The sequence below is a fragment of the Astyanax mexicanus genome, chromosome 7 (assembly GCF_023375975.1).
Source record: "Astyanax mexicanus isolate ESR-SI-001 chromosome 7, AstMex3_surface, whole genome shotgun sequence".
In the NCBI taxonomy this organism is placed as follows: Eukaryota; Metazoa; Chordata; class Actinopteri; order Characiformes; family Acestrorhamphidae; genus Astyanax; species Astyanax mexicanus.
This window is the reverse complement of record NC_064414.1, coordinates 35,122,469-35,139,675: the sequence shown is the minus strand read 5'-3', so window position 1 is coordinate 35,139,675 and position 17,207 is coordinate 35,122,469. Positions and strand designations below refer to the sequence as shown.

At 35.5% G+C, this 17,207-nt stretch overlaps 1 protein-coding gene across 2 annotated transcripts; it reads right to left on the bottom strand.

The window, feature by feature from the left end:
- Positions 1–774: 774 nt before the first annotated feature.
- On the bottom strand, positions 775–16,346 carry nt5c2a (5'-nucleotidase, cytosolic IIa). Of its 2 annotated transcripts, XM_007249458.4 has the most exons (19): positions 16,253–16,346; positions 14,662–14,786; positions 13,485–13,523; positions 11,692–11,765; positions 9,630–9,747; positions 9,335–9,430; positions 8,968–9,059; positions 8,784–8,841; positions 8,592–8,685; positions 8,412–8,465; positions 8,181–8,264; positions 7,425–7,466; positions 7,143–7,250; positions 6,934–7,000; positions 6,602–6,772; positions 5,470–5,521; positions 5,181–5,241; positions 4,895–5,071; positions 775–3,934 (listed from the first exon to the last, which is right to left on the bottom strand). In XM_007249458.4, the coding sequence occupies exons 2-19, from the start codon at positions 14,766–14,768 to the stop codon at positions 3,689–3,691; spliced, it is 1,740 nt and encodes a 579-aa protein (XP_007249520.3). In that variant the 5' UTR covers positions 14,769–14,786; positions 16,253–16,346; the 3' UTR covers positions 775–3,688. The 2 variants fall into 2 exon arrangements, with proteins under 2 accessions (XP_007249520.3, XP_007249521.3); XM_007249459.4 differs by lacking the exon at positions 13,485–13,523.
- Between the last annotated feature and the right edge of the window lie 861 nt (positions 16,347–17,207).

Sequence of the window (17,207 nt, the reverse complement as noted above, 5' to 3'; positions counted from 1 at the left end):
AGCACCACAGAGATGCCAATTTTATGGTAACACAGTGGCAAGGAAAAACTCCCTTTAAGAGGAAGAAACCTTGGAAGGAACCAAGACTCAATCAGAGGAAACCATCCTACTCGGGTTGACCCGCTCAGTACAAACAAATAACAGAACAAAACAACAGTACAGAGAATTAATGTGAACTTTAGCTAAAATAAAAGGTACTAATTTATGAATATAAAAATGTGATGGGCACAAACTATAGAGCTATGGCTAATATAGAAACAGATACTGAGTGTGTTAATGTTAATCAGTGCAGGGTTGCAGAGCTGGAGTACAACACAGCGGGCAGTGGAGAGCCAGGATGGGAACATCAGGAACAGGGCATCCCCATACATTTAAAAGAGATAGAGAGAGAAAGCAGAAAGGAAAGAAAGAGAAAAAGCAGGAGTTAGAAAGGTTGTGTAATAGTTCTGATGAGTAGAAGGACAGGGCTGATTCCAGAAAGCTGGAACCACAAGTGGACACTTGTTCAACAAGATCTGTTGCTGAACACATGACTGTCTGTACTGTTTTTAACAAGTAACCAGACCGGATGTGTGTGTTCAGACATCCCAAATGTATCTGCATTGGTTGTTGCAGAATTGTGGTCAGAGTCACAAACCTTTGGCCCTCGTCTGAAACCCCAAACTTCTGACACTCTGGATTTGATAAGGTAGCTGTTAGTCACCATTTATAGTTTCACACTATTATTTGCAAAATGTATAAGACAATTTAAAAGCAATGATCAAAACAAAGGCATAAGAGAAATAGTCTTTATTTCTACAGTAATTGATTACAGATTATAAACGTTATCCATGACACATTCTTTCTTTTTGTTTTTTTGCCTAAACCTAGGCAAAAATGACAATATCTTGTAAAACACAATATTTAAAAGAAAACAACAAAAAACACTTAATTGTAAAAAAAAAAAAAAAAGGAAAAAAATGACTAGGCTCTTGCCATATCTTTATATGCCTGCTGTTTGTTCTTAGCCTCCTCCCTGCACCTGCTTCTTCAGAGGCACTTTAACAGTGTGAGCAGTCTATAATCCTCTATAAACCCCTTTTTATATCTATAATTTTAATGTAGACTATAAACCAATATATCTAATCAAATATCAATTCAGTTTATGCATGTTGAATGTGTCTTGAAGGGTCAGATGTGTTTACACAGCATTAACGTGGCTCAAAGGTCTCATGTGTGGTTAAAGCAACTGAATTTCTATCAGTTTTAGGAGGTGCATTTACACTTGCATGTCTTGGCTTGGCTTTATTCAGATCTATTCAGGTCTGTTTAGACCTGGTCACACAATGTGACTAGTATCTGGATTGTTTCAGTTGCCAAATGCATCTTGAAGGAAGGGATGTGTTTGCACTGCTATAGCATTTGTTGTTGAGTGGTTTAAGAATTATCATTTGCATACAATTTGAATGCTTCTTAGCAGCATTTACACACATTTCTAACTATATCCAGATATAATCCGGATTCTCAAAACTCAAGATGAAGCAAACAGATGCAAACATTGTCATAAAAGGACCAAATATAAACAGGGTTCAATCGGTAGTGCAGTCTAGATCTAGATCTTGATCTGCAGGCTAATGAATACCTCTTCTGAGATGAGGCTGTTCTTAGTGGATTGTATAATACAAATTATGATTTCACTCTACACATTTGCACTGTAATCAATGCAAAAAAAAAAAAAACAAACAAACAAAAAAAACATCCCAAACCAAACACCCACAAACAAAATAACCAAAACAGATCACACCTTTTTAACAAATCTGAAAAGAAAGGCATAATTGTGCCTTTCCTTTATGTAATGAAACAATTACAAGCCAGTGTGACTCACAGGCCTGCTAAGCCCACACATAACAGGCATAACAGTAAAGCAGTCTTTGATTGTGGCCATGTTCCTGCTCTCAGCTGCCAGAGCAAACCAAATCACCAAAGGTCAGAAAAATAAGGTCTCCTTTTATCAGCAACACTGATGGATGAGATTGTTCAAAAGTGCACAGAACACATGCAACTGTATGGCTGGATATATATACAGTACAGCAGTCAGCATATCAAAGGAACAGCAAGAGCAAGGCAAGATCATTTAATCTGCGTTTTTCATTCAAATCATTTTTCACTCAACAGATTTATATTGCTTAATTATTATAATTTCCTGTTGTAACGTCAGCATGTGGCTGTTGATGTTAGGGTCAAATTCACATCTGCATAAATATATTCGATGCATATAGAACAAGCAGTACTGCGTGAGACGAGGGCCGATCAAGAACCAAGTTAATCAGGAGTCAAGTACAATAAATCAAAACTGAATGATTACACACAAATTGTGTCCCATTTGGTCTACAAGTGTCCATGACTAGCAGGCAATAAAAACAAAGAAATTGGGTCAAAGTAGAGCCTTTTTAAATCATTCTAATCACTAGTCCAGGATAGACACAGGATAGACTATTTTGGGAGAAGCAGCACTGCAGTAGCACATCAGGAAAAAGAACACAATGAGAATCCAGCAGTTGGACATTTCCAAAAAAAAAAAAAAAAAAAAAAGAAGGTAGAACAGAAAATCAGATTCAGCATTAGACTGAACAGCTGAATATCTAAACATCTAAACGCCTTTTATAGTACTTTACATGGCTTAAGGCATGATGATGCATAATCAAAATACACTGTGAAGCAGTGAGGTAATCTTGCATCTGCATGCAGGCAACTAATGCCATGCACTCCTCATTTATGGCTGCGGAGATTTTTGCGTTGATGCAGTTGCCTTCCTAGCACAGCTGCTGAGTAACTCAAACTGTGTGGCTGTGTTTTACTCAGAACGGATATCTAATATGGCAGTTATCTCAATTGTATTGTTTTTTTTTTTTTTAGCTTTTTAAAGAGAAAGAAACAAAAAAACATAACTGTAATGTAGAAGAAGAACCGTTTTATGCATAATATCACTTTCCATTAATGGAAATAAACATTACAAGAAAGATACAGCTGTACTAACAGCTCAATTAAATCAATTAGGATAGATACAGTTGCTTAACAAAAACCTTAATGACTGACCTGTTGTTGAATGTCACAGGCCCAACACTGGTTACAGCAGGCATTGGCTAACTGTGTGAGATATGGAGGTCTAGAATAGAGCACAGTTCCCATCATGCATGTAAGGTTTAATTCTGGGAGGCTCAAAATCTCACTCCTCACCACATGAAATGTCACTGCATGCAGCTATTATTTTTAAGGTTCTGCTAAGAATAAGGCAAATGTACTATACAAGTCGTATTTGTTCTCTCAGTATCATGCAGTTGGCATGGTAACAAACTGGAACATTTGCAATGTTATCACGGATCATGAGAGGTGGAAGGAGGGGAAAAAAAAAAAAAAAAAGAGAGTTTGGTCAGTGAGAGTTCCACTGTGGGTTCCAAAGTGAATCTCACTTATAAAGCAAAGCCTGAACAACAGAAGGCACCCTCAAAGCTTTTAAGCCATGAATGTACACTTACAATTCTAAAAATATAACCGAATCTTGAATAATACAGCAGGAAAAAAATAATTATTTTTTTCTCTTTATCCAAGAATAAAGTTGATCTATGGATAATAAATGCTCTGGTGAATGTACCGTTTTCTAACCTGATAACATTTCTAACCATGTTTCTATACTAATTCTAAAACCTGTCTATTCTTCCTCCTCTTCTTCCTCCTCCTCCTCCTCATCATCGTCCTCGTCATGGCAGTGTGTGATCTCCTGTGGTGTCTGAGGGAACAGATGAGGAGGCTGGATCTCACTGATGGACCGTGTCAGCTGGTGCCTCTTGCACTCGTAGTCTTTGAAGTCCACAGAGCGACGGTTGCGTGTTGCCATGGGTGACTCGGTGTCATTGATGTCCACATGAGTGTGTTCTACAGTGGACTCATGAGGCATCTGCAGAAGAAAATAACACATAAGGAACACATGGTAACAAACCATATTTTCATATCCGACTATAGTATGTGCATAGTTCTGGCAGGTGTGAATGCTGTAATCGCATTTGGTGTAGACCAAAACAACATAACCAAGACTTTTTAAGAGGAGGTGATCTCAGTCTAGCCTTAACAGAACTCTGAAGCAGTTTGTTTGTGGTAATAATGTAAATGTAATACACAAGCTTGAGGACAATGGCTCAAATGTTACTAAAATATATCTGTTTATTTACAGTTATTTTACTGCAAACAGAACAGGGAGTGATGAAAAATAATTAAAGAAATTATACTGAAAATATGACATTCCTTGTACATATGGTGGAGAGATGTGAAATTGTTTCCACATTAAATACAGTTCTAGAAAATAATGAGACCACTTAAAATTATGAGTTTCTTTGATTTTACCAAATTAAAACCTCTGGAATGTAATCAAAAGTAAGTGGCATAAAGTTATCAAAAAGCAGTGTGTAAGACTGGTGGAGGAGAACATGCCAACGAGGGTTATTCCACCAAATATTGATTTTTGAACTCTTAAAACTAGATAAATATGAAATTGTTTTCTTTGCATTATTTGAGGTCTGAAAGCTCTGCATCTTTTTTTGTTATTTCAGCCATTTCTCATTTTCTGCAAATAAAAGCTCTAAATGACAATATTTTTATTTGGAATTTGGAAGAAATGTTGTCCATATTTTATAGAATAAAACAACAAAATAGCAAAATCAGAGAAACAGATTCAGAAACTGAAGTGGTTTCTCTATTTTGTTCCAGAGCTGTATATTAATATCTTTGTTCACTGTCTAGAAACTTCTTATATAACTTGACCATTTTTTCCCATTATACTGTATGCACTAATTACATGTACTTCCATTGTTAACCCCAATGTACAAGAATTTTAATATTAATGTCAATAGGCCGAACTCACCTGTACATGGGCTGCTCTGAACAGGTAACTGAAGGGGTAGTAGAGTAGGTTGATGAAGGTGGCAGCATACAGATCAGCATAACGCATCACCTGTGATGCGAAGAGTGTCTGCCTGGATCCACTGCGAAACAGACTACCCATCATTCCGTAGCACATATCCATGTCATGTGTTACTTTCTGTGGAAAACAGACACAAACTTCACAGTCCTAAAAACTGATCATTTTCATGTCCATTAACATAATGCTGATAATCATTTTGGATAAGGAGACTGATCGTGTTTCTAACCTTAATCCTTCTCTGCAGGGAACTAATGTCAGGTCTCTCATTACTACTGCTGTCCAAATGCCTGTAAAGAAAGGGCAGGAGTGAAGCAATAGCTGAAAAGTGACGGAAAGAAGAGTGAGCCAGCACGGCGACAGACGAGCAAAACGTAAACGAAGCAGCAGGCTGCTTCTCTTAAAATAGAACGGAATGTCCACTCTGTTATCTACATGTCAAACGGCTTTGGACTTATGGAATGACACTTGTCCTTCCCTTAATTACACACAGACAGACACACACAGTCAACACTCACTTGTAGAGCTCTGCCAGGAAAATATCCAGACTCTGCAGTTCCTCAAAAAGAGCTGTAAAAAAAGAACAGAACGGTCAGTTCTGTCTCCACACACTGATGGCTTTAAATGGCTTTGATGAAGTTTTAAAAAATTGTGGCGTCAATTGATTAAAAAACGTAAGTAGATTAATCACAACAATATTCTGTGAATACTGCGATTCATTGCCCTTGTTGTTCTTAAGATGCAACATTTTATAGTGGATATTTAAATGTAAATAAAAGGAAGAGATGTCAGAAATACAAAATGCAAATATATTTATAGTAGTGGTGTCACTAAAAATACTAATATATACTTGTATGGTATGTTTAGAGGGAGATAAATCCAACATGGGGTGCTGAAAAAAAGTATGCATGACAAAACCGGCTTTCACACAGACCGCTGAAAATTTGCTGCTGTGCTTTCAAACACAGTGTTTTAATGGGATGTGCAGCGTAGATGTCAGCAGGAATTTCTGCATATACTGCGCATGTAAACAGCATGGAGCAGCAGAGACAGCGTTTGTTCATAGCAGTATATTATCTTGCTAATATATCCGATTAAACTGCGGCTTATCAGCAGTTTAGCTCAATTAAAAAGTAGAATATTTGATAGCTGGGTCGGATCAAGACCAGATCAAATTCTCAAACCTGTCCAGAAGAAAAGAAGAAAAAAAAAAAACAAAAAAAAAAAACACGCATTGGGCAGGGGTGGGGCAGATTACAGCGAAAGTTGGGGGCAAACTTGGTGCCATAATTAATTGCGTTTAAAAAAAAAAAAAAGTATTACTGATTTCAAATTAATCGTGTGTGTTTACACTTTAACATTGACAATTAAAACAAAAAAATCCATTAATAGTAAAGTTAATAAAAGTATCTCCTGATCTTGCTTAAATACATTTTGTTAGCACGTATCACTATTTGTTATAGCATTAATCACATATGGCAGTGGTGAGAATGTAAGTGTCTTCAGTCACCATTTTCACATCTACACAACACACAAGGGAAAAATCTGAATATTTTTCTATAAAATAAATAATAGAATGGGCACAAACATTTTTGTCCTCAAAGTTACACCCCAGTACATGCAGATACTAAGAAACAAACAGAGACTCACAGCTCTTGTCAGTCCAGACATGCAGCTCCTGAGCCAACTCAGGAATTACAAGGAACGTTCTCCAACCCTGACGCTTCTTGGACTTGAGGATGTCGCCGAAAATGTGATCACCAATGTACAAGATGTCCTTCCCTTTCGCCCCCAATAGATCACACACAATGTCTGACGAACCTGTAGGGAACAAGATATGTTCAAATCATAGGAATAGGAACCCCGAATAAACTTGAATAAAAAAAATTCTGCTACCTAAGCTGAAAATTTGCTGCAGCCAATGAATAACTGAATGAATCTAGCTGCTGAATGAGTCATCCAGAAGCAGTAATTGCACTTACCACCTGAGTATACAATTCCATGCTGCAGTGGTCCTGTGTATGTTCCAATTTTTAGCCTCCCAGTGGTCTGTAAAAGCAAATTAATGAATTATTAATCAAAACCACATTTAGTGTACCAATATCGCTGTATCATCACTAAAGTCTGGTTTATCACTGGAAGCAAAGAGGTTTGTTGAGTTTGTGTGAATAAAAGCACATGTTCAAATTACCGTATCCACTTGTCTCAGCACTGTGCCTTCCCCAAAAAACACAGGCTTTCTAGCATCAACCAGAATGAGATCAAAGTATGACTGCCAAGGCCGATGAGGTGAGCCTGCCTGGAAGTTACACAAACTGCATGTTAGGACAGAAATTTCATTGATAAAATATAGTGTCACTCTAACATGCTTTTAAGTTTTTTAAAGCCTTTAGTATAATAAAAATTAAATAAGACAAAAACAGTAAGCAGCTGTGTACAAATAGGTATAGTTCTTTTATAAATAGTCACTTACTGTAGGACCATGAGGGAAGTCAAACAAGTACGTCATGATTTTCTGAAGGAAAAAACAAGACAGAACAAGAAAAAGTTAAATAAATGATGATAGCATTTCTGTTTGTTTTTTTCTTCATACCAGTTCTCTTCCCAAGTTAGCTGAGCCAATTAACTCACCCACTTTCTAGGACTTGCTAAGACAAGGGCGATACATAAAGTTCACCATCAACTTTTTTTTACTGCCGCCAATGCAGCATCACCAAGCAGCCAACACGCTTAGAGAAAACCTTGATACTTCAGCCAGCAGATTGCCTGTGCCGGCCAGCATCACAATGAGAGTGATGAAAGGTGGGGGCGTCATCCACCCACCTAGGGGCAGCAAGTTCCTGCTGATTATGGTAAAGCAATCAGCAACAATCTTCAGGTCATAGTGCCAGTGCCTTAATCTGCTTAGATGTTTGAAGCTCCCTTATATAGTGCTTTTAACAGCAGATGCTAATACAAAGCAGTTTAATGGAGATCTGGAGTCCTAACCCCAAGCATGCTATGCAATGGAAGACAGCAGCAGCCACAAAATCCCCTTTAGAGCAAGAGGAAGAAACTTTGAGAGGAACCAAGAAAAAAGGAACTCATCCTCTTCCTTTGGTTGACACCAGATAGCAAACCAAATAATTGCAAAAATAATAAAATAAAGAAACAACTTATGAATACAGAGTTATGAAAAATAAACAAGGTAGATAAAGACAACAAATGTATCATAATCTAGAACCCTTACATCTGTGTACTTGCAGTCACTGTTAGTGGCCAGGAACACTTTGGCAACCTCATTCATCCGACTGAGCAGAAGAGGCAGCTTGACCTTGTTTGAGGAAGTGAGAGAATAAGAGAGAAAAAAGAGGTGCAGGGAGAAATATAATAAATGGGTGATCTATACAAATATAAAAAAGGGCATAAGCTAACAGTATCTATCACTACTAATATGGAAAAGTTCATTGTGTTTACTCACATCTTTCACTACATATTTCTCAAGGTTTTCAACTGTCTTCTCTTTTAGGGAACCCTAAGAAATACGACACACAGTACATTAAACATCCAATAATCCAATAAATAATTAGATAAATGAAATATAAAATGTATTTTTATAAATAAAGGCTGTTGTTGAGAATATACTCTCAGGTTTTCTTGCCTTAAAATGGACCCAGTCAACAGCATCCCGGACATCCTGAAACATGCTTTTGAAGGACATGAAGAGATCTCCATCTTTAAATCCAGTTTCACAGCTACGGGAATCAACACAAACATAAGTGGAAAAAATCATCATAAGGAAATATTTACATATTACTGTTCAAACTATAGAATGCGCTAAACATAAACAAACCTAGTGTATCTGGAGCAGTTGGTGAAGAAATCAACTAAGCAGGCAAAAAGGTAGGTCTCTGAGGAAAGCAAAAAAAAAAAAAAAAAACTGATTAAGTAAATGCATATAGCCCATGATGTAAATAGTTCAGTGGATTAGCAATACTTAGCATCAGTTTTAAAAATGATCAGATGAGGTTCCTTACCAGGGAGGTTGAAGAGTGTATTAAGGATGTAGAATCGCTCTGTATCCCCACGTTGTATAAACTTGTTTGGATACAGTTCCCTAATCTCTGGCCTAATACACATAAATTGAAAAAATGTATTAACTATATTTAACATGGTCAAATAAGATATCAATAGAGTTAAGATCGGTATTTATGTGCAAATATACAACTTAAGAACATAAACATAAAGGGCTGGATTCCCAGACAGGGTTGAAAGTTGTTCTTGGACTACACAGCATTTTAAAGGGATATTTTGTGAAGGAAATTGAGAAAAACATAGTATAGGAACAGGCTTAATCCCTGTCCGGGAAACCGACCCAATATCACATACTTTAAAATTACTCACCCACGCATGAAGTTAAAACCATGGGCACAAACCAATATGTTGCCATAAGCATCCACTTTCAACAAATTGCCATACGTTGTATCAAATACCAAGCCTCTGTAAAAAAATAATATTGATTATAATAATAATTATTAGAAATGTGTTTACCTCGTTCTTAAATGTAGAAAAAGTTCAAATAGACTTATTTGAAGAATGATAAGAATAACAGCAATATTTATAAGATGTAATAAAGCCTCACTGAGCTTTATAACTGATATATTAATTTACAGAAACAACAACCTATTAAACAGATTACCTGGTTGGAAAAGAAGGGTCATAGACAAAGTTTAGAAGCTCTTGTGGGTAACCAATGGAAACCAGTCTCTCCACAGTTAGGTCGAAGCCTAGAGATTCATACTCCGGAGACTTATAAACTGTAAACAGAATGATGGAAAAATACAGAAAACAACGTTGAGAAAATTTAAGTGCAGAACAACTGAGTTAAGGATGAATATGTGTCTTTCTATAAATTCTTCCATGTTCCAGTCTGTCATTACAAGAACCTCTTTATATGTATCTATTTAATTTTACACATCTATAAGATTTTGCTTATTTGTGAGACTTTAACACAAATAAGCAGCTGTTTGATGCACTTGTATTCTTTTCACCAGCAATATTTAATCATTCAGAGTCATTTAGAATGTTGCATACCATTTTTAGATGATTAAATGCCAGGTATCTTCATCAGCTGCCCTTTCATCATTTAGTATGAAAGTTCTATGATTAAAAGAGCAATATAAACAGCAAACCCTTAAAAGAAATTAAGTAAATCTATACAGCTCTGTAAAAAAATACAATCATGATTTTACCAAATTAAAAACCTCTGGAATATAATCAAAAGGAAGATTGATAATCACAAGCCATCAAACCAAGCTGAACTGCTTGAAATTTTTGCACCAGGAGTGGCATAAAGTTATTCAAAAGTAGTGTGTAAGACTGGTGGAGAAGAACATGCCAAGATGCATTAAAACTGTGATTTGGTTTTTCCACCAAACACTGATTTATGAACCTTTAGAACTTTATGAATATTTGAGGTCTGAAAGCTCTGCATATTTTTTATTTCAGCCATTTCTCATTTTCTGCAAATCAATGCTCTAAATGACAATATGTTTATTTGGAATTTGGGAGAAATGTTGTTTGTAGTTTATAGAATAAAACAACAATGTTCATTTAACTCAAACATTTACCTATAAATAGCAAAATCAGAGAAACTGATTCAGAAACTGAAGTGGTCTCAATTTTTTTCAGAGCTGTATATTTTTTGGTTAAATCTGTATTAAATCTGGTTAATGTTCACTCAACTTATCAGCTAAGACAGACTTAAAATTAGGCTAAATATTTTAACTAAGCTGTGCCCAGGGTTATGTTCCAAATGATGTATTCAGGGAACAGGACAAAATGTTTAACAAGCCTCACTCTATACAAATGTCTTTTTTGTTACAGAAAATTTATCTCATCTGGGTAAATATGGTATGGCCTATCATACAATCTGAAAGTGTAACTGTCATGCAATAACAAAAGGGAAATGGAGAAGCCTGACCCCCTTAATATACTCCTCAGAAATCCCATTCCAGCAGCTGCTCATCATGGACACGTAGCAATGTGCAACCAAGCAACACAGCCCATGGGGCAACAGATTTATGGCTGGTTTACTGTAATCAAGGCCTACAGCTATACAGCTCACCTCCTTTATAAATAGCATTATTACACAAGACCAGGTTCATGCTATTGTGTCAGTCCGGTTCATATGACACATATGAGCATTTTAACTACTATGCAAGCTTTATTGCATCACAACTTTTGGTTAAGTTTAGAGATAAACACACTTTCAATCCACAAGCAGGCCCACCCGAGTCCAGGGTGTAAAATTACAGACCCTTACACACTGTAAACATTAGGACCTGTTTATGGGTCATAGCTCATGCTTATGAGGCTGTCTACCCAACGCAAGTAGGATTACAATATTAGGATGTTATGGAAATTATTATATGCAATTTTCTCATCTCAAAATGTCAAGGTCTTTAGACTTGTTCCATTCTGAGATAGGAGCTATTTACAGAGCTGTTACGTCCTATGCCCATGTTGTCACCAGACTCTTTTAGAAGTCTAGTACTAGATAACAACCCTATGACTCCATGGATTAAATTACAGGTTCATGTAGATTATTATTGTGGAGGACTAGTAAGAAAGAATATAACATAATGCTAAAATAGAACATATTTCACATTTAAAAAGATAAAAATTGATACTGTAAATAAAGAATACATCTTCTACACACTAAATGCATGGTTGAACTGAAGATCACACACAGAATTTACCTGCCAGAGTGTAATCCATATCAAAGCCAAAACACTTTATCTTCTCCATTGCCAAACTTCTGTTGACAAAAACTCTGAGGATGCAAAGAACACAGTCAGGGTACTGGCTAGAACAAGTAAGCACGGCTCATGTGGACAAACAGCAGGTAAAGGTATTCTTAAACAGCACTGAAGACAGGGTAATGCATTTAATGTACACTGGCAAAGAATGTAATAAAAAAATACAGAAACACAGTAATTAAAAAAACAATAGAGCACAGCAAAATGATCTTTCTAATTTTGTAAATAAATCAAGTTATGACAAATTAGCAGTTAGCCGAAATAAGTAACAAAACCTGTTTGTTACTTATTTTACACACGTGTTATTATTACATGAGGAGGTTTCTAGATGAAATTTGTGAATTATTACAATGAATAGAAATTCACTACTGAACAGCCTTTAAAAACCACAAGCAATATTCCATAAAATTCTTAAAAGTTTCTTTACCCATGATAACATGATTTACAAATAACACCATAATTTACAGTTAATTCCATACATTCTTATTTCAGGAAGTACATGAAATGTTCAGAATCAGAAGGAAGGTGATGATATAAAAACATTTAACAAATTCACTGCCTACTAATCTACCTAGAGTACTCTGTTTGAGGATTGTTCATATAAATTCAGACTTTACATTTACAAGAAAAAATAAATTATTAACAACATACAGTCAAAAGCATAAATTCTATATATTTCTCCTCTTAAAAAAAAGTGCAAACTAAGAAATATCTATAAATTAATAGGTAAATTAAGATATGTTTTCTATAGAATCAACCACATGTAATGTGATCAAGGATGCCCAAATGTGTATGTATATTTATACAACCTTACGCACAGTACATACACTATATGTCCAAACGTCTGCAGACACCTGCTCCTACATAACCTCTTTTAAAATTAAGGGTAAGAATAGGGAGTGTTTTCCTTAAATGATTTTGGAACTTTGATGTAAGGATTTATTAGAATTCTTCACTCAAAAGCTTCTTCAACTTATACCAGAGCTATAGGCTAGAACACTCTAGATATGTCATCTCCACTTCTTCACAGAGCAGTGTTGTGGGGTTTTATACTCCTCTATCTACCTGATGGCTCAACTCATGCGTAACTGCTCCAAAATTGACCAATTATAGTAACTGGTGCACTGTAAAGTAGCTAAACATACTCTTAAAAAAAAAAGTGTCTGTACACACTGGTTCATATAGTGTATGCTAAAAAAAAAGACAATAATAATAATAATAATAATAATAATAATAATAATAATAATAATTAAAAAAAAACATCATAAATGGGAAACATCTAGACGTAATACTTTAAATATCTTTAACATGAATATAATATAAACAATAAACACACACACACACACCACCCAAAAGTAGAAACCATTCAGCAATATTAATATTTCTGTTCAATTCACCCAATTAAAGGCAGAATCAAAGGTAATCTTACTATAGTCTAAAATACAGGACAGAAATGGCATATTTTATGTGTAAATGTCTAACAAAAATATTAAATTGAAGGAATGATGTGTTAGAGTAATGATGAGAACGAAGGAGATACTCCACACATATGAATTCCCATTAAGACCAAAAACTGGTCTTTCTATGGGTATCTGGGGCCACAGCATAGGCCCAAGTGAGTAAAGATGAACTCTGTTTAGAATAGATTTTTAGAAAAGGTGCTGATGATTTGGTGGAGAATACATCGATTACAAAAGTCAGTATTTCAGGTCAACGACAAAACTGTAGCGTACCTCATAGCAGGATGACATTGGGCCAGTTCCCTTGGTAAGCTTTGTAATAGAGGAATACATGTGCTGTATATTACTACAGTATATAAATTAACTATTGCCACTGCATAGCAATAACAGTGCTGGAGTGCTGATGAATAAACAAAAGGGCAAACAAAGGGCTTAGACTGTTTCCTTGTCAGTTAATACTATTTGCTCAAACGATAAAAAAATGCATTGTGCTCTGTTCCCTGTTGTTGCCGTTTATGGGTGTTTAAGTGTTTTTAAAACTTGGACTAAATCATTTCTGATGTATAAGTAAAATCAGGAAAGGCTGCCACAAAACTGCAAACCATAGCTAGCTGATTAACTTGGTCAAACTAACATATCAATATATATTTAGACATATGTTCATCATCCAACTCTATCTATTTCTGCATTAAATACCTTTACTGAAACCTTTTCAATTTTATTATTTTGCTGTAATTATACTGATTGTCCATATTTCCAGTATAGTCTTAATTTAAGAAGTTGGCCTAACAAGTTCATATGTATCAAACCTTTTTGGCAAACATGTCCATATTCAGCTGACATGGAAAAATTACACATTTTAATAAAATCACAACCAATAAAGTTAAAACCATACCAATGATGAGAACGAACAATCAAATAATACTGACAGCATTCATCAGTCAAGAAAGAAATTTGAGGTTCTTTAATGACAACTTTTTAACATGAATCCACTACTCCTAAAGCATTGAAGCGCCAAAAACACACAAATTACATTCCACCGGTCCTGAAACAGTCTATTATGTTGGAATAAAACAACTCCAAAAGACTAACATTGTACATATAAAGACAATATAAAATTTTAATGTTAATTAATATATAACTGATCAAGTTGTCTGATACAGTGGCATAGAAAAAAATCTGTTACTGTGAACAGATGAAAAAAAGGTATGTAGTTAAAGAGTACCAAATATTTCTTTAAAACTTCAAGCAAAATTTGTTTTTCCATTGTATTAATATTATTATTCTTTTTATTTTACAGTTTTAAAATAACAAGAGGTGGAACTCAAGAAAGACTTTGCTATCCTCTCCTATTAACTAATTGTGTGTACAGACTGACAGAAACTCTGTCAAGGTCACAGGTCACAAGGTAATTTCTAAAAACTGTAACACATTAAAGTAAGCTGTGTACCTGTGGTAGGCTTCTCGCCTGTATTTCTTCATTGACAAGCCATCCATGTTGGCAGGCAGGTCCGGGTAGTTCTGAAGTCGATCACTCCAAGAAGTAACGTTACTCATCTTGAACCGTTATGAAGACTGTGAGAAAAATTATATACAATTTCTAATTAAGAACATACAAAACATGGTCAGTGTAATATTTCTCGGTTCAGTTTTCTGACTGTTTAAAAACAAATTTGAAAACAGAAATATCTGTGTAAATGTATTTTTTCTTTTTTGTAAAGAAGAAAAACGTTATGATTATTTTATCAATGTTTAAGTTTTAAATTGTTGCACTTTACAATCAGAAATAGAGGAAAATAAAACAAACTGAAAACCTATTCACTTTTCCTGAAATTTAAATGTTCAGAAACTTGAATTGATAAACCTTTAGCAGTTTAATTTTTGGACCGTTTGAGGCGAAACTCGAAAATAGGGTAATTCTAATCAATATAGTGAAGAAGAAATTGATTTTCATCCAATTCTTAAATTTTCTAGTTTTAAATTGCAGCCTTTCAGATTGTTTCATCTTTGTAACTTGTAACATAAATGTGATGGTAAATTACAAATTACTTTTGTTACAAGAACAAAAACAGAAAATAAAGAAAAAAAGCGTTTTAATCATTTGTGCGGCACAGTTGTGTGGGGCAGAGATGAAAAACAAAAACTAATTTCTTCTACAATGCACTATATTTAAAAATATAACAATGAGTTTTTTATGTCCAATTTTCTACTTTTGCATTTAGCACCAAATGGTCAGAAAACTGAACTGACCTACATTGAACAAACACCAGCATATAACCATTTCCTGCAGAAACACAAAAACACTTTATCCCTTTATTATTACCCTTCATTTAAGAGAACAGTGATTTGATACTGTCTTGATGCGTTAATGATTTTGCGGTATAGCGGTATTATATTAATGTAGACTATTCCCTAGGTTAACGAACAGTTAGTTGGCTAGCTAGTTAGTTGTAAAACACCTGAATGAGATGCCTAGCACCTTTAAATAAATAAAAAAGATACTTGTACAAACAGTGTACACTGGGTGTAAATTAACCTACAGCACAGAGACTGTTAGCTATTATTAACACTGCTGAAGCAATGTGAATGTTGGCCAGTAACTCCTCCAGCTGACCAGTTAAACTTCCTGGAAGTAAAACAATAGCGTCAGTGAGTCCGCTCCCCGGCTTGTGGAGGTATTTAACGCTAGTTATCGCCTTTTCACCCCCACTGAATCTCGACTTTAGTAAAAACAGATTAACTGACTAGAATCTCCGCCTGTGTCCGGCTGCAGGTGTGCAGGCAGGCAGGAGGCTGTGGACCTGCTGCAGTCAGTGTAGCCGCAGTTCCTTGTTATGAAGCGCTAGCCTCGGAGCTAACATTAACAACGCTTCCTGCGACCGACCGCGCAGTGACGAACCTGCCTAATTCGCCTTAAACTAACCCGCTGCACATCTGCGCGCACTGTGTGAGTGTGTAAACAGTAGTGTACACGTCTAGCGGGTCTGCGACAAAACCAGCCGGGATTATCTGCACGTTTCCCCGCCGTTAGCTGTACTCACCTCCCGCTCCTCAGTTACTGGTGAATGCGGAGCAACAGCTGCAGTAGTGCATACACTGCGCATGCGCATGCGCACACGCGACTAATCTGCGGCCAAAGTGCTTGCACTGTTGTGAAGTTTAAAGCAAGCAGTGCCATATTTCACACGTAATCTCCTGGCACATCGACCAGCAACTCTATGGCAAGCCTAAAATAACACTAGCGATACAACACTAACTTAGTTTTAACAAGTAAAACTTATTTCAAATATGTTATATCAGGTCTACAGATTTCTAAAGACATTATCAGGATTTTGAAATAGTCATATACCATTGATATAAATGGAATTTCACTCTCGTTTATACTACTCTGTCTGTAATTGCACTGTCCACTGTAATTATGATTAGTAAAAAGAAAATCCAGACCATCCGTAAGAAAGTCCACATATCCAATTTTGACTAATAAAAAATATATTTTTTAAATCTAATTTTGTATCGATTTAGTATTTAGCATGCTATCGATATAGTATACTATGTACATGCGCGACTATATGTGTAGAATATAATTAAGGATATCTACAACTCAAGTGCACTTTTACTTATTATACACCTTAAGAGAAACATCCCCATCTACTGGTGCACAGGTATCTGTACACGACGCCACAATTTGTTAGGAACATAGTCAGTGATTGTTGATGGATGATGTGGTTTACCCTTGTTGTTTTGTAAAAAAATGTTATCAGTTTAATGTTTAATTTCTTTTTCTGAATGAATTAAATATCTTTATTTTTAAGTGCACCCTCTATATTTAATTTCACATAGGCTTTTCACATAGGATTGTAGACTTGTTGACAATAATATTGTCACATTCCTCGAGAGTGTTCTTGACTTGGGTCTTTCAGCTCTCTTAGAGGTTAGAGAGCTTATAGGGCTCAACCAACACTCAAAAAAAGTTATGATGCACCATATAAAATATAA

Bases quoted from the DNA above. Each gene is read 5' to 3' on its own strand.
- nt5c2a (XM_007249458.4), bottom strand. From the start codon at position 14,768: ATGAGTAACGTTACTTCTTGGAGTGATCGACTTCAGAACTACCCGGAC. The intron at 9,748-11,691 runs GTAAATTCTGTG...TTCTGTTTACAG, and splicing joins TATGGATTACACTCTGGCAG to TTTATAAGTCTCCGGAGTAT. The intron at 7,467-8,180 runs GTAAGGGTTCTA...TTTTTCCTTCAG, and splicing joins GTGACTGCAAGTACACAGAT to AAAATCATGACGTACTTGTT.